This window comes from Odocoileus virginianus, chromosome 16, assembly GCF_023699985.2.
Source record: "Odocoileus virginianus isolate 20LAN1187 ecotype Illinois chromosome 16, Ovbor_1.2, whole genome shotgun sequence".
Classification (NCBI taxonomy): Eukaryota; Metazoa; Chordata; class Mammalia; order Artiodactyla; family Cervidae; genus Odocoileus; species Odocoileus virginianus.
Window position 1 is genome coordinate 34,028,371 of NC_069689.1, and position 18,617 is coordinate 34,046,987.

Sequence of the window (18,617 nt, forward strand, 5' to 3'; positions counted from 1 at the left end):
CATAGTACATTACATCAAGAAGATACATTATTTTCCAGATCAAGTAAAATTTTAGGCCAAAAATGAATGTGACATGGAAAAATGCTCATATATTCATTGTTTTCTTATCTGCCAGATTTTTAAACTACCTCTAGGAAAGGGGTTATTTAAGAATCAGGAAAGCCATCAGAGACTGCTAATATGTTAAAGACATGGAACTGTGAAACCTTGAATGATAAAAGAATATGAACATCAAATGTACCTTTATGTAGTCAACCAGATTTTGATATTCAATGTAGTTGCCTCCTCCCACCACAAAAACAATTGCCTAAAAATACAAATAGAAGAAAATAGATAAGTTTAAGAGAAACAGAACCATATTTTAACTCTCAAGCAACATGGCTTTTAGTCTGGAGCCTATTCCACAACTTTTGCTAGTTAGTATTTTTTTTTAACCTAAGTGCCTGATGCTCCTTCAATGATAGAGAAATTTATTTTTTTTAAAAGTCTAAAAATTTCTAATGTCTACTGGGTATTAAAATGAAGTAGAGATTTTTCAGAAACAATTATGAGGAAAATAAACCTCATCTTTCAATTAAACAATACCAAATAAATCCAAAGGGCTTTTTCTAAAAGTCATCTTTGAATTTAGTGTTATTTATAATGAATCTTCAGTACACAGGACTGGATTTATCAAGACTGCCATACAGTAATCATCGTAAAGCCACAGGACAAAGATATCCTTCAAGACTGCTGATTCACCTTTTCATCCTTCCATTTTAGGGACAGAGAATTTTTATATGAACTTACCTCTTGGAATGGATTTTTGTTCCTTGGAACTGAGCTGTAAGAAAAAACAAAAAAATCCCATACTGAAAATTTCACCCAAAGCTTTTCTTAAGGATAAAAAGGCATGGGAAATACATATATATACACACACATGCATTTTTATCTGTGTATTTACAATTCTTCTTAAGTGGGATTCAGAGAACAAGCTAGATGAGGTACATATCTCAGTGTCTAAAAGAGAATGAGGCAACCTGTTGACTTTAAAATTCTAGAAGACTGGGAGGGAATAGGAAAATGGAGCATTAGTAGTTCCCACGAGGAGTGGAAATCTGGGTATAAGGTAAATTGATAAAATATATGCTCTAGTGGTGCGTGAAAGTCACTCAGTTATGTCTGACTCTTTGCGACCCCATGGACTATACTGGAGTGGGTAGCCTATCCCTTCTCAGCAGATCTTTCAGACTCAGGAATTGAACTGGGGTCTCCTGCATTGCAGGCAGATTCTTTACCAACTGAGCTACCAGGGAAGCCCACTTTAGTGGTAAATTATGTGCAAGTTTTATCATACTGGGAAGATTTTAGTTTGTGGGTATCTACATTTGTGAAAAAACTATGCAGACACATGTATGTCAAGGATAACAATTTAGGAAGGAAAGGGGGGATGAAAGAAGGGATCTGTATTTTTCTGTAACTTCTTTGTATATTAATATTTATTTCAAAAATACTTGGTATCTAAGAGATCTTTTAATAAAGATATTTGCAAAGCTTTTGTGGGTCAAATATATATTTGTTTTGAGTGCTAAAATAGGCTACACAAACAAAGATAACTTAGGTTTTCCTCACAAGCCATTTTTGAAAATCTCAACCAAGGGGAAAGAGCTATTATAACTGCTCAATGATTCAGCGACTGATTCCACAGTTCCATCTTTCCCCCATTTCTGTGACCTGGGTGAAAATTCCAGAAAAGGGGCCAGGAGCTGCCTAACGCCTCATATGTTTTCACTTCCTTCTAGAGTGCTTTAAGTTCGTCTAAGAGCAGACATGAGGAGAGGTGAGACTTACGAGAGCACTGCACTACCAGTTATTAAAAACCAAGATCTGATTGTGATGAGAGTTCAGGAGAAAGCTGAGTCTATTAAAAATGAAACTCTGTGTTTCTGTGTCTTACCAACATTCCTAATATTCCTTCTCATTATCATGAATAAACTATATATAGCAAAGACTGAAAGAATTTCTCATAAGTTTCTAAGAAGCAAAATGTATCTACTGATAGGAATATAAGGAATGAAAAAAATGTAAGCTTGAGAACATCAAACGTGTTGTGAACCCACCATTTAAAAGTGTACAATAAGTGGTGGTTAGTATATTTATAGAGTTGTACAACCATTACCACTGTCTGATTTTAGAACACTTTAATCACCCACCAAAGAAGCCCCATACCCCTCAGTGTCACTCCTCATCCTCTTCCTTCTCTAATTTATTCTTTTGTCAAATTCTTTCCTACCAGCTGCAGCTGCTATCAGCAGCTTCTTTCGCAATGCCAGTATTATTTCTGGTTAAGTTCAGAAAAGAGAATAAACTTTTATGTTTCCAAAGTAATCTAATAATCAATTTTTTAGTGACTATATTATCTGATCTGACTATCTACAAAGATTTGAAAGCTTGGGATAAATCAAATTTTGAAAGATCCCAAATATAAGGTATAGACAATACAGAAGCTTCACCCAAGTTTTGGTGCTAAAGACCATCCCTCCATGAAGGTTTTTTTCTCTGCTAATTTTATCCTTCTTTCTGTATTTTATACACTATTATCAAACCACTAGAATTAAGTTAATATCTTACCACACCACGTTTGTCACAAAATACAGAAATTATTTGCAGAATGTTTCACTGCCAAAAAGAAGGATTCACAGCAATGGTCCCCAGGGGCATAGACTGTATGGTTGAGTTAAATAAAAAACCAACAACTGGTATCCAACATAAAGCTCTCATCTTTTTCATTTGGTCCAAAATAATTATTCATTCAAAAGCACACAAATTATCCAAAATCTCCTTTTCTACACATAAGATTGTAATACCCTCATCATTTCATTAAAAACAGGCATCTAAAGTACTTTTTTTCTGTATATATACTTGGAAGGAAAAGCATCAACATGTTAAGTATAATTACCAGTGATTACTTCTGGATAAAGAGATTCTACATATTATTTACTTACTAGTTTTCTATACAGTTTGAATTTTTAATAATAAGCAATTACTGATTTATAACAAAAAAAATCAATAAAAGTTATTTCCAATTCTTGGTGGGAATGAGGAAACATACAACAAATTACACAAGAGCTGCTTACCTGTCATTGCCCCGTAGCATTTTGGGATCAAAATACCTATAGTCATCAGTTTCCTATTTAAAAAAATAGAGAACTTTACCATGACTATGGAATTTCTCTTAGAATATCATCTTTGAGGTAGTTGTTATTATCCATGTTTTTCAGATGGGCAAACTGGGATACAGAGGGTTTATCTAACTTTCCTAAAGTCTTATGAAAATGTGGAAACTCCAGATCTGAACCCAGGCAGTCTAGTTTCAATGCCCCAGCACTTAACCACTATGCATGCTGCTTCTCAAATGTATACCTGTTATTACATAGAAAACAAACTATGGTTATTACCAAGGGGAGGTGGGGGTAATAGATAAATTAGTAGTTTAGGATTAACATATACACACTAATATATATAAATTAATAAAAAACTTGTATAGCACAGGGAACTATACTTAATAATTGAGAAAAATAAATATACCTGTTTTATAAGCTAATGCACTTAAGTATTTTTGCTTTTAGAATTTTATTACATTATTATATGTCCATGATTTTATTGACTGTGCAGAGTACCTAATACAGGTTCAAATCTTTTATAATTGAAACCTCTGGAGTTAAACATATATTTTGGAATTTTGAATTTAAAAAACTGTAGATAGATAATATCACGCATAACAACTGTATATAATGTAGTATTCCCAGTGGGCAGCACCCCATCTAACATGGTAATGTTTCTGCAGCTAAACAAATGAATATTAACATAAAGTACGATAAACTATAAAAACCTCAATATGAGTTAAGGTTAGGTTTTGCCACCAAATGAGTTATACAAAATCTTTTTGGATTTCAGAGGTTGTGGATAAGGGGTTGCTGGCCTCTATACTACATAATCAACTAGCTTCTTGATATTAAAGACAATATCTTGATATTAAAGATTTAGAAAGTACTGCTTTACTGCATATAATGTCATTACTTCCTAATCTCTATCTCCTTCTCCCTCCAAAGCACAAACACCCAAAGGAACTCATTCTTTTCTGCAATGTTTTCTGATTCTTTTCCGGATGAACCTACCCAAAGGTGATCAATGACCAACTATGTACTGTTATCACTATCTAGTCCTGCACTCAAGTGATGGCCAGTGCTAATCAATCACACAACTCTCCCTGAACCAAAAGTGAAAATGAAGTCACTCAGTTGTGTCCAACTCTTTGCGACCCCATGGACTGTAGCCTACCAGGCTCCTCTGTCCATAGAATTTTCCAGGCAAGAGTACTGGAGTGGGTTGCCATTTCCTTCTCCAGAGGATCTTCCCGACCCAGGGATCAAACCCAGGTCTCCCACATTGCAGGCAGACGCTTTACCATCTAAGCCACCAGGAAGGCCCAAAACCAAATGCGGTGCCATAATCCTTCAACACTCCAGGAAACCACTACTACCCAGATGTACAAGGGTAGATGAAACCTATCTGGTATCTTGCCTAACCCCTTTCATTTTACTCAATCAAGACAAACCAAAGATCACTTAGTAAATATAAGTGAATGCACCTAGAATTAGGTTACAGCATTTTTAAAGCTTTTGAGATACAATATATTCAAGATTATTCATCAGGTCTAACTTCGTACACATTGTTAATGTCTTCAATGCCTCCAAATCAATTTTTCAGTATGGGAACAAGACAGGGATAAGAGATAGTGCAGGCATCTGTCTCACCTAACAGATGGGTGAAAAAATGCTTTTAAAGTAGAAAATTTTTTCAGCCATTAAAAAGAATTCATTTGAATCAGTTCTAATGAGATGGATGAAACTGGAGCCCATTATACAGAGCGAAGTAAGCCAGAAAGATAAAGACCATTACAGTATACTAACACATATATATGGACTTTAGAAAGATGGTAATGATAACCCTATATGCAAAACAGAAAAAGAGACTCAGATGTATGGAACAGACTTGTGGACTCTGGGAGAAGGCAAGGGTGGGATGTTTCAGGAGAACAGCATTGAAACATGTGTATTATCTAGGGTGAAACGGATAACCAGCTCAGGTTGGGTACATGAGACAAGTGCTCGGGCCTGGTGCACTGGGAAGACCCAGAGGGATCGGGTGGAGAGGGAGGTGGGAGGGGGGACTGGGATGGGGAATACATGTAAATCCATGGCTAATTCATATCAATGTATAACAAAAACTACTGTAATGATGTAAAGTAATTAGCCTCCAACTAATAAAAATTTAAAAAAAAAAAAAAAAAAAAAAAAAAAAAAATAAAGTAGAAAATTTTTTACTTTTTCTAATTAATCAAAAAGTATCTGCCTGTGGTAATGGGCCTTCAGTTATAAAGTCAAAGTCACTAGAACTAATAAATGAATTTATAGAACTTGGAGACACATCTGAATAATACCCATAATTTAACCATCCATATGGCAGAAATGTGGATCTGGCATCTAAAGTTTTGCATTTATTTATATTTTTAATCTTTATAATTGTTTGGGATAACATCTTCCAGAAACCTACTGCCTATTATGAAGTACTATTCTCTAAAGACAATCACAAATGCATTAATCATAAATGCATACTTCGCTAAGGCTTTTCAAGAAGCATTCCTTCATATATTCTGTAGTCTTCATTTATTCATATCCTTCATATACTCTAGAATGCAGTAATAATAAAGTCTACTATTATTACATTGTCTACTATGTTCTCTGTATTGATTCTAGAAAAATCCACTCCTTTTTAGCTTATCATTATAGACAATTTTCTCTTTCCTTTCATAATTGCAACTGCCCTTTACTGAGCTTTTTTTCTATAACACTGTGTCTTTGTTTTCACATGGACAGATTTTAAAATTTGTTTCTGTTATTTTCTCTAATGTTATTATAATCATGTTTTAACAAATATGAAATAATGACATTATCTGAAGATTCTGTTCTTACTCTTTTCTCAGCCTGGTGTCCTAAGTCTTGATGCCAAGTCTACAGCGACCCAGATCAACCCAAACCAGGGTTCTGATCTATTCCAGACAACCACTCTCTTTCCAGTTGCCACAGTAACATGATGAGCTGCTTTATGAAACAGATTGTGATGATTTTTTACATTCCTTTCTTGAATTATAAACAGCTCAAAAACCCATTCTTTAAGTAAATGCTAACAATATTTACTCATTTATCTCTTCATCAAACAATTTCAATTTACTTTTTAGCCCAAAAGAATTTAGTGCCATCTGAACACATGCTCTTAAATTTTTTACTATGCACTCCTATCCTAATTTAATTTCATAAAATTAAACTGGTCTGGTACTTTTCATATTATACCAACTGATGCTCACTAGTTCTCTTTTATTTATAGAAACTTGCTCCTTAGGATATATATAGGATATGATCTACATTTACTTTGCATGAGAGCTGGCCAGAGTGGATGCAGTAGCTGAGAAACCAATTCCCCTTATCTGCGATAATGGCTAAAAAATGCTGTTTGAGCTCAGGCACTCTGCTGTGATGAAGCCCACAACAAACTGAGTTTATCACCTTTGGTATAGGTAGTTTGGTACGCTCAAGAATTCACAAGTATAATGTTATATGCTACTCACAGGGTTTGACTTCATCTCCATGAGATTGTCTAAAATACGAGTAACAGGTAGATTCTGTGGAAGAAATCATTGAGTATTTTGTTAAATATCAGGAGAAATGACACACCAAATTCTTCTTTAGTAACAAGACAACCTAATCATTCTATAGTTCAGTATGCCTACCTTTCAATTAAACATATTCTAAGATTAAATATTCTATGAATGGTGTCATAGATGTAAATACCTTTGGCACTACTCAAGGTTCCAAATGTAATCTTAAAAAATGTGTAGGTGTATCTAGGTTTAGGACAAATACATATTTGGGCTTTTTACTTTGTTGGATATCTGCTTTTTTAGTAAGTTTTTAAGAACCCTGCCTCCATTTTTCATTTCCTTTCTGTAGATTTAAGTTTCTTTAAAAACATAGTACATAGTTCACAAAAATATTAATATATGAGATTAAATGACCTAATAGCTTTTCATTTCTAATGTATAATCTTCAAGCAAAAAAGATACTTGTGCTCTTTCATAAAAATGGAGAAATGGATGCATACACAACTTTTAATTTTGCCTCAGATAGATTCCAAATTTTCAGTGACATACTGCACTGTCTTCTTACAGAACAAATTCCACTTTGAACATGAAATGTATAATACTGGTGTTGACAGAAATTGCCTCTTGACATGCTTACATGCACTGGGATAAGAAATTGTACTGTTATATTTCTTTTTTTTAATTTTATTTTTATTATACTTTACAATATTGTATTGGTTTTGCCATACATTGACTTGAATCCGCCATGGGAGTACATGTGTTATATTTCAATCTGACCATTTGAACCATTATTTTGAATATAACACATCAAGTACAAAAAATTTTCTAAGTGACTGTTATGCCTATTCAAAGTTCATTTCTACTGGAATGGTGTTCTGCCCACTTTGAACTGCTATTTCCTTTGTGAACTGTAGAGAATATTCTGGAAGGACTCATCTTGTATCTTGGAGATTTCATAAAATGGAGGCAACCTTAAATCTCATTATTCACATAATTGTCGATAACACATTACTATTTCACAAGTTTTACTTTCTTTAGGTCATAAAACATTTTACTATTACTAAAATGGACTATCCCTAAGGAAAACGGTGCTTTGCCCAGACAGAAAAAATGCATTTCTTTTTTCTTTTTCTAGATTTGCAAGTAAAAATCTTTTAATATAATCTTAGGCAAGTAAAATTAAAGTTATTTCATTATTATACTCTTGATATTTTTGTTGGCCAGGAACTCCTTAATATAAACACAAGCACCAAATGTTCAAGCTGACTGAATGTACTTCCTGAATTCTATTTAGAATTTGAAAAAAGGTAGCTCAAAATTGTACCTTTTAAGTTTTGTTTCAAACAAACGTGAGTTTGTTCACTTACGAATGTAAGCCTAAATCATACCCTTCTCTAAAGAATAACTGGGTACAGATTTAAATCTTAAAAATGCTTTAAGAAAACTATAGTTACATATTTATTCTTAGTAACATCAACAAAAGATGAAGTGCTCTGTAACAAAACAGGAAGAAATAATAAAAGAATTCTGGAGCAAGGCGACATTATAAATTGTAACATGTTACTAAAATTAATTTTATATCTATTTCTCTAATTTACATTTAACTCTGAACTGTACTATGTTATTAGGTATGTGCAATGGAGAAAAATTCACTAAAGATTTTATATAATTGGTAAAGCCTTAAGAGTCATATTAGTTTTATTGTATTTGCAAAAATAACTGGAAAATTGAATATTTCATTTAGCATAAAAGTAAAAATTAAATTTTACTTTGTATTTAATAGCTCTGCTATATCTGAAGGTAAGCCTACCAGTGAACAGGTCATTAAAAAGCACTAGAAAAATTTCTCTCTAGCAGAATAGTTCAAACGTTTAAGAGCCCAGAGACTATTCTTTATGTTTTTGTTTGGCCTTTACAACCAGGTAACACTGAAAAAGTCATCAGCCACTGCCACACTATACAATAGTCACAGACTGTCACACATTAAGGAAAACTTCCAGTGTAGAGAATGATAAAAGAAATACACAGTGTCTTTAAAGGTCTAAGAGAAAGAGTACTTCAGGAAACAACTTCTGAGATCTCTGTCACCAACTAATGCTCTACCTAGCCTAAATGAAGACTTGAGTTAGTGACTTAAAGAATCAATCTTATACTGATAATAATTTATATACAAGGTAATTACTGTTGTTGTTTAGTCATTAAGTCATGTTCAACTCTTTTGCAATCCCATGGACTGTAGCCCATCAGCCCATCCTTAAAATTCTAATTGAAATAACTGAACTGTGGCAGCTAACAGAAAACAGCATAACAAAACCATATAATTTTCTTCACTCAGCAGATGGTCTGTTCACTCATCTTAAAGACACAAAACAATTGTGTACATCAATAAAAGAGGTATAAATGAGATATACTCATATGAAAGCCCGTTATTTAAAAAATTCCCAAGCATGTTTTTAAACTAGTCAATCCTGAAGGAAATCAAACCTGAATATTCACTGGAAGGATTGATGCTGAAGCTGAAGCTGCAATTCTCTGGGCACCTGATGCAAAGAGCCAACTTACTGGAAAAGACCCTGATGCTGGGAAAGATTGAGGGCAGGAGGAGAAGGAAGCGACAGAGATGAGATAGTTGGATGGCATCACCGACTCGATGAACATGAGTTTGGGTAAATTCCAGGAGTTGGTAATGGACAAGGAAGCCTGGAGTGCTGCAGTCCATGGGGTTGCAAAGAGTCGGACACGACTGACTGACTGAACAACAACAAGCATATTTTTCATTGTTTTTGGGAACTGTTTCAGAAATAGAATGAAAAACGTTATCTAGGTTTAGTTCAGTCGCTCAGGCGTGTCCGACTCTTTGTGACCCCATGGACTCCAGCATACCAGGCTTCCCTATATATATATATATATATATATATATATATATATATGAGAGACAGAGTCCCAAACACCTGAATATCCTAAATTAAGGATCACTATTTCTACAATGTTCAAATTTCAAATATATGAACATTAGAGAAGAAAATACAGTGAGAAATTAATTTCTAAAAATCCTAAATGCTTTTATGATCATAGTCGTATTTTGTGATTTCAGTCACTGGAAAAGTTTAAAATTCTAAATCAGAAGGGATCTACACAGTAAATCCAACATCCCCATCTTACAGATGAGGAAAGAATAAAATATATGAAGTGGTATATTTTTTCCAAGCCATAGCATATTTAATGGCAACAGAACAAAGAAACAAGATTACATGGATGAATAAAACACATCCAATCTTTCATCATTCAGTTTCAACAATTATTATTAATAAAAAAAATTCTTGTTTTATTTGTATTCTCACCTACTCCCCACTTCCTAGGCTGTTTTAAAACAAGCCCCCAATATCAAATCATTTTGGCAATAATCTGTCTTCTGCAAAACCTGTCTGCAGGTCAAGAAGCAATGGTGAGAACCAGATACGGAACAACGGATTTATTCAGAACTGGGAAAGGAGTTCAACGAGCCTGTACATTGCCCCCTGCTTATTTCACTTACATGCAGAGGACATCAGGTGAAATGCCGGGCTGGACGAATCACAAGCTGGATTCAAGACTGCCAGGAGAAACATCAACAACCTCAGATATGCATATGATACCACTCTAAAGGCAGAGAGTGAAGAGGAACTAGAGTCTCTTGATGAAGGCGAAAGTAGAAAGTGAAAAAGCTGGCTTGAAACTCAACATTCAAAAACCTAAGATCATGGCATCTTGTCTCATCACTTCATGGCAAAACAGAAGGGGAAAAGTGGAAACAGTGACAGATTTTCTTTTCTTGGGCACCAATATTACTGTGGACAGTGACTGCAGCCATGAAATTAAAAAATGCTTGGTTCCTTGGAAGGGAAGCTATGAAAAACCTAGACAGTGTATTAAAAAGCAGAGACAACCCTTTGCTGACAAAGATACATATAGTCAAACCTATGATTTTTCCAGTAGTCATGTATAGATGTGACAGTTGGACCATAAAGAAGGCTGAACATTAAAGAACTGATGCTTCTAAATTGTGTTGCTGGAGAAAACTCTTGAGAATCCCTTAGACTGCAAGGAGATCAATCCAAAAGGAAATCAAGCCTGAATATTCACTGGAAGGTCTGATTCTGAAGCGCCAACAGTTTGGCCACCTGATGTGAAGAGCATCAAGGCTCACTGGAAAAGACACTGATACTGGGAAAGATTGAAGGCAAAAGGAGAAGGCAGCGGCAGAGGATGAGATGCCTGGATGGCATCACCCAACTCAATGGACACCAGTTTGAGCAAACTCCAGCAAACAGTAAGGACAGGGAAGCCTGGTATGCTGCAGACCATGGGGGTCGCAAAAAGTCAAACATGACTGTGACTGAACAACCACGTTTCTGTATATATCTCTAAAATAGAACAACTCTTAAAAAAACAAAACAGCCCTGTAAGACTACCACTGCACCTAAAATAATCAACAAATATTTCTTAATACAGCTGAATATGCAGTTAGTATCAAACTTTTCTTGTGCCATAAATTTATTTCTTACATTTCCCTATTCAAGTTATAATCTTAATAAGGGCTATATATTGCAATTAGGTGACTGCTTTTATGTCTTTTTTAATCTACTGAATTTCACTGCTTGCAATTTATTTGTTGTCAATTCATTTTTAAAAGAGGTATTACTTTAGTAAACAAGTCAAAGTGAAACAGAAGAGTTTCAAATTATGCAGCCTCACATTACAACAAACTGTGGAAAATTCTTAAAGAGATGGGAATACCAGATCACTTTACCTGCCTCCTAAGACACTGGTAAGGAGGTCAAGAAGCAACAGTTAGAACTGGACACAGAACAATGGACTGGTTCCAAATTGGGAAAAGGGAGTATGGCAAGGCTGCATGTTGTCACCCTACTTATTTAACTTATATGCAGAGTACATCATGCGAAATGCTGGGCTGGATGAAGCACAAGCTGGAATTGAGATTGCTGGGAGAAATATCAATAAACTCAGATATGCAGATGACACCATTCTTAATGGCAGAAAGCAAGGAGGAACCAAAGAGTCTCTTGATTAAGGTAAAAGAGGAGTGAAAAAGCTGGCTTAAAATTCAACATTCAAAAAACTAAGATCATGACATCTGGTCCCATCACTGCATGGCAATTAGATGGGGAAAACAATGGAAACAGTGACAGACTATTTTCTTGGGCTTCAAAATAACCACAGACGTGAGTGCAGCCATGAAATTAGAAGACGCTTGCTCCTTGAAAGAAAAGCTATGACAAACCTAGGTAGCATTAAAAGACAGCACAAAAGCAGAGATATTACTTTGCTGACAAAGGTCTGTATAGTCAAAGCTATGGTTTTTCCAGTAGTCAGGTATGGATGTGAGGGTTGGACCATATAGATGGCTGAGCACCAAAGAATTGATGCTTCTGTGGTGAACTGTAGTATTGGGGAAGACTCTTGAGAGTCCCTTGGACTGCAAGGAAATCAAACCAGTCAATCCTAAAGGAAATCAGTCATGAATATTTATTGGAAGGACAGGTGCTAAAGCTGCAATACTTGGGCCACCTGATGCAAACAGCCAACTTATTGGAAAAGACCCTGATGCTGGGAAAAATTGAAGGCAGGAGGAGAATGGGACGACAGAGGATGAGATGGTTGGATGGTATCACTGACTCAATGGACATGAGTTTGAGCAAGTTTCAGGAGGTGGTGATGGATAGGGAAGCCTGGAGTGCTGCAGTCCATGGGGTCACAAAGAGTCAGACATGACTGAGAGACTGAACAACAACAATATACTATTCATCATTACATTCTTGTACAATTGTATAGTCAAGGCTATGGTTTTTCCAGTGGTCATGTATGGATATGAGAGTTGGACTATAAAGAAAGCTGAGTGCCGAAGAATTGATACTTTTGAACTGTGGTGTTGGAGAAGACTCTTGAGAGTCCCTTGGACTGCAAGGAGATCCAACCAGTCCATCCTAAAGGAGATCAGTCCTGGGTGTTCACTGGAGGGACTGATGCTGAGGCTGAAACTCCAATACTTTGGCCACCTGATGTGAAGTGCTGACTCATTTGAAAAGACCCTGATACTGGGAAAGATTGAGGGCAGGAGGAGAAGGGGACGACAGAGGATGAGATAGTTGGATGGCATCACCGACTCAACGGACATGAGTTTGGGTAAACTTTGGGAGTTGGTTGATGGACAGGGAAGCCTGGAATGCTGTAGTCCAGGGGGGTCACAAAGAGTCAGACACGACTGAGTGACTGAACTGAACAACCATCCTCACATAAATATATTCCAAACATGCAAAGATCATTCCAATGGTTTTATGTGAGAGCTGATACTTGTGATGCATAAAATTTCTGCTGCCCAAGAAACAAAAAGGTATAAAAAGCTTTTATAAGCAACCTAGAAAACTGGACATGACAAAACATCCTATTATTTCTATCTATATTTTTTACAACTTAAAATGTTGATAAAAAAAATCCAAACCAGTATTTAGAGATGTGAGGCATAAATTAGAATTTTACAAGCGTGAAACAAAGAATTAATCTCTACCAGTCTTCTTCTCTGATGTCTCTTTTCTCAGTTCCCAACCTGCTCCAGATCTCTTAAAGCCTGTAGCAGTTCCTCTAAATTTTAAAACATTAGGACAGTGTAACTTTAAAAATGGCTATGTGTTTAAATATTTCGAGAGCAAAAGACTTTTTAAAAGTACTGAATTTACAAAGATTACACGCCAACACATACACACAGGTTCAGGTCTGGGAAGGATGTACAGAAACAAGCATTGTAAATCACTGCATATTGGTACATCTTTTCTGAACAGCAATTTGGTACTATTTACCAAGGACAATTAGAAATTTTCACACTTTTGATTCCATAATTCAATTCTAGTAATTTATCATACAGAAGTAAACCAGAGATGAATACTTTCACCTATGAAAACTAACATTTAAAACCTAGCTATATACCCTTGAATATCTTCTATTTTGTTAAAACATACTGAATTTACTGTTTTGTAATACTTTTATTTTTACTTCACAATTTACAATGAACCACTATCTCCCAATCAATAACCAATGTCCCCCAAATCAGTGAATATTTCCTTGAATTCTGAACCTAAAAAGTCTTGTGAACATCTATTAAAAAAGAACAACACTGGCCTGGCTCTCTCCTAGCAGTGGTGACAGAAATGTGATGTAGAAACAGGTAACCACCAATCATTTCAAATTTCACTTCTGTAAATGAAAAACTGCTTATATCAAAGCAGTATGTTATATGCAATGTTAAGAACAGGAAGATTTGAGGTCACAGGATAATCTGTTTTTGTATTTTGCAAACTTCAAAGAAAACAAATTGTTACCACAAGAGAAATATTTAAGTGAATCAGTTTAGATACTACTTACAGGCATTATTTAGGGATGTACATCATGTGACTCTAAGGTAATAAGTTCAAAGAGTAAATATGGTCATTTAAAAGATTGAAGCCTGTAATTTCTCCATGCTATCAGTTATTTGTGAAAGGATTCCTTTGTTTAGGGAATTTTACTACTGGGATTTCCTTCCAACAGAAAAATATGAATTCTCCTTAAAACTAAATTTGACTACACATAGTTGCACAGTCCCCATCATGAGTCACTGCCTTGTTGTGGCAAAGGGGCTTGCATAGCTCAATGAAGCTATGAGCCGAGCCATGTAGGGCCATCCAAGATAGATGGGTCCTGGTGGAGAGTTTTGACAAAATGTGATCCACTGGAGAAGGGAATGACAAACCACTCCTACATGCTACTTGTGAGAACCGGATAAACTGTATAAAAAGGCAAAAATATATGACACAGAAAGATGAGCCCCCCAGGTCAGAAGGTTTCCAATATGCTACTGAGGAAGAGCAGAGGACAACTACTAATAGCTCCAGAAAGAATGAAGAGGCTGGGTCATATCAGAACAACACTCGGTTGTGGATGTGTCTGGTGAGGAAAGTAAAATCCGATGCTGTAAAGAAAAGTACTGCATAGGAACCTGGAACGTTAGGTCCAAGAATCAAGGTAAATCGGACATGGTCAAGCAGATGATAAGAGTAAACATCAACATCTTAGGAATCAATGAACTAAAATGGATGGGAATGGGTGAATTTAATTCAGATAACCATTATATCTACTACTGTGGGCAAGAATCCCTTAGAAGAAATGGAATAGCCATCACAGTCAACAAAAGGGTCCAAAATGCAGTACTTGGATGCAATCTCAAAAATGACAGAATGATCTCTGTTCATTTCCAAGGCAAACCATTCAACATTACAGTAATCCAAGTCTACGCCCCAACTACCGATTCCTAAGAGGCTGAAATCGATCATTTCTATGAAGACCTAGAAGACCTCCTAGAACACCAAAAAAAAAAAAAAAAGTCCTATTCATCATAGGGGATTGGAATCCAAAAGTAGGAAGTTGAGAGATTCCTGAAGTAACAGGCAAATTTGGCCTTGGAGTACAAAATGAAGCAGTGGAAAGGCTAACAGAATTCTGCCGAGAGAGAACACACTGGTCATAGCAAACACCCTTTTTCAACAACACAAGAGACGACTTTACGTATGGACATCACCAAATGGTCAATACCAAAATCGGTCTGATTACATTCTTTGTAGCCAAAGATGGAGAAGCTCTATACAGTCAGCAAAAATAAGTATGTGGGCTGACTGTGGCTCCGATCATCACCTCCTTATAGCAAAATTCAGGCTTAAACTAAAGAAAGTGGGCAAAACCACTAGGCCAGTCAGGTACAACTTAAATCAAATCCCCTATGAATATGCAGTGGCGGTGAAAAAGAGATTCAAAGGATTAGGTCTAGTAAAGAGAGTGCCTGAAGAACTATGGACAAAGGTCTGTAATACTGCATAGCAGGCAGCGAACAAAACCATCCCAAAGAAAAAGAAATACGAGAAGGCGAAGTGGTTGTCTGAGGAGGTTTTACGAATAGCTGAGGAAAGAAAAGAAGTGAAAAGCAAGGGAGAAAGGGAAAGGTGCACCCAACTAATGCAGTTTCAGAGAAGAGCAAAGAGAAACAAGAGAAGGCCTTCTTCAGTGAACGCTGAAAAGATACAGACGATAACAACAGAATGGAAAAGAATAGAGATCTCATCAAGAAAACTGGAAATATCAAAGGAACATTCCATCCAAAGATGGGCCAAAGAAAGGACAGAAATGGTAAAGACCTAACAGAAGCAGAAGAGATCAAGAAGAGATGGAAAGAAAACTATACCAAAAAAAGTCCTAATAACCCAGGTAACCACAGTGGTGTAGTCTCTCACTCAGAGCCAAGCATCCTGGAGTGTGAAGTCAAGTGGGCCCTAAGAAGCACTGCTGCCAATAAAGCTAGTGGAAGTGACAGAATTCCAGCAGAGCTATTTAAATCCTAAAAGATGATGCCATTAAAGTGCTGTACACATTATGTCAGCAAATTCAGAAAACCCAGCAGTGGCCACAAAACTGGAAAAGGTCAATCCTCATCCCAATTCCCAAGAAGGGCAGCACTGAAGAATGCTCAAACCACTAGACAATTGCCCTTACCTCCCATGCTAGTAAGGTTACGCTCAAAATCCTTCGAGCTAGGCTTCAGCAGTACGTGAACTGAGAACATCCAGATGTTCAAGCTGGGTTTAGAAAAGGCAGAGGAATTAAAGATCATATAGCCAACATCCACTGGATCACAGAGAAAGCAAGAGAATTCCAGAAATGGACTACGCTAAAGCCTTGGACTGTGTGGATCATAACAAATGGTGGAAAACTCTTCAGTTTAGTTCAGTTCAGTTGCTCAGTTGTGTCTGACTCTTTGCAACCCCATGGACCACAGCACACGAGGCCTCCCTGTCCATCACCAACTCCCAGAGTTTAGCCAAACTCATGTCCATTGAGTCAGTGATGCCATCTAACCATCTCATCCTCTGTTGTCCCCTTCTCCTGCCTTCAATCTTTCCCAGCATCAGGGTCTTTTCAAATGAGTTAGTTCTTCGCATTAGGTGGCCAAAGCATTGCAGTTTCAGCTTCAACATCAGTCCTTCCAATGAACATTCAGTACTGCTCTCCTTTAGGATGGACTGGCTGGATCTCCCTGCAGTCCAACGGACTCTCAAGAGTCTTCTCCAACACCACAGTTCAAAAGCATCAATTCTTCGCTGCTCAGCTTTCTTTATAGTCCAACTCTCACATCCATACATGACTCCTGGAAAAACCATAGCCTTGACTAGACAGACCTTTGTTGGCAAAGTAATGTCTCTGCTTTTTAATGTGCTGTCTAGGTTGGTCATAACTTTCCTTCCAAGGAGTATGTCTTAATTTCATGGCTGCAATCACCATCTGCAGTGATTTTGGAGCCCCCCCAAAATAAAGTCAGCCACTGTTTCCACTGCGAGGGGAATAGCAGACTATTTAACCTGTCTCCTGAGAAACCTGTGTGCAGGTTAAGAAGCAGTAGTTACAGCTCTGTATGGAACAACTGACTGGTTAAGGGTTGGAAAAGGAGTATGACAAGGCTGTTTATCATCATCCTGTTTATTTAACTTACATGCTGAGCACATCATGAGAAATGCCAGGCTGGATGAGTTACAAGCTGGAATCAAGATTGGCAGGAGAAATATCAACAACCTCAGATGTGTGTCACTCTAATGGCAGAAAGTGAAGAGGAACTAAAGAGCCTCTTGATGAGGGTGAAGGAGGAGAGTGGAAAAGCATGTTTAAAACTCAGTATTACAAGATAGCCAATGGGAATTTACTGTATGACTTAGGGAACTCAAACCCAACTTGGTAACAACCTAGAGGGGCAGAATGGGGTGGGAGGTGGGAGAGACGTTCAAGTGGGAGGGGACATGAGTATACCTATGGCTGATTCATATTGACGCTTGGTAGAAACCAACACAATACTGCAAAGCAATTATCCTTCAATTAACAATAAATAAATTTTAAAAAAACATTACAAAACCTAAGATCATGCCACTGGTCCCAAAACTTCACAGCAAACAAGGGGAAAAGGTGGAAGCAGTGACAGATTTCCTCTTCTTGGGATCTAAAATCACTGGGGATGGTGACTGCAGCCATGAAATTAGATGATTGCTTTTTGGAAGGAAAGCGATGACAAACCTAGACAGTGTGTTAAAAAGTGGAGACATCCCTTTTTCGACAAAGGTCCATATAGTCAAGGCTATGGTCTTTCTAGTAGTCATGTACGGATGTGAGAGCTGGACAATAAAGAAGGCAGAGCACCGAAGAATTGATCCTTTTGAACCATGGAGCTGGAAAAGACTCTTAAGAGTCCCTCTGAAAGCAAGGAGATCGAACCAGTCAATCTTAAAGGAAATCATCCCTGAATACTCTTTGGAAGTGATGGTGAAGCTGAAGCTCCAATACTTTGGCCACCTGATGCAAACAGCAGACACTGGAAAAGACCCTGATGCTGGGAAAGATTTCAGGCGGAAGAAGAGAGTGACAGAGATTGAGATGGTTGGATGGCATCACCTATTCAACGGACATGAACTTGGGCAAACTCCAGGAGACAGTGAGGGGCAGGGAAGCCTGGTGTGCTCCAGTCCATGAGGTGGCAAAGAGCAGGACACAACCTGGCAACCGAACAACAACAAACTCATACAATAGCCAGTGTGTCTGACAAAAGTCAGACACAATCTTAGAAACTAGTGGTTCCTCCTGTCTCACATACAAAATCACTCTGTCCATAGCTGATGATAAGCAGAGTGGCATGACTAGATTCTCTCCTAGACAAGACTCTCTTCTTTTATGAGGCTCTTCAAACTGTTTTTCAACTGGGCCTTGACTTTTGGACATCTGTGTCCATCTTTGCATTATCCACTTTTAGAAAGAAATCTGCTAAGTCAGTTTATAGCCAGAACCCACATCTCCTCAG

The 18,617-nt window shown here is 37.0% G+C and overlaps 1 protein-coding gene across 2 annotated transcripts in view; it reads right to left on the reverse strand.

The window, feature by feature from the left end:
- The window catches only part of SCFD1 (sec1 family domain containing 1), a 117,117-nt gene that overhangs the window by 8,524 nt on the left and 89,976 nt on the right, over positions 1–18,617 (reverse strand). Inside the window, exons 20-23 of one of the 2 annotated variants that reach the window (XM_020876808.2) lie at positions 6,668–6,721; positions 3,117–3,169; positions 790–823; positions 242–307 (exon numbers count right to left, since the gene is read on the reverse strand). In XM_020876808.2, the coding sequence (XP_020732467.1) occupies positions 242–307; positions 790–823; positions 3,117–3,169; positions 6,668–6,721 (207 nt within the window). The remainder of the gene's footprint in view (positions 1–241; positions 308–789; positions 824–3,116; positions 3,170–6,667; positions 6,722–18,617) is intronic. The other variant, XM_070478059.1, reaches the window with a different exon arrangement.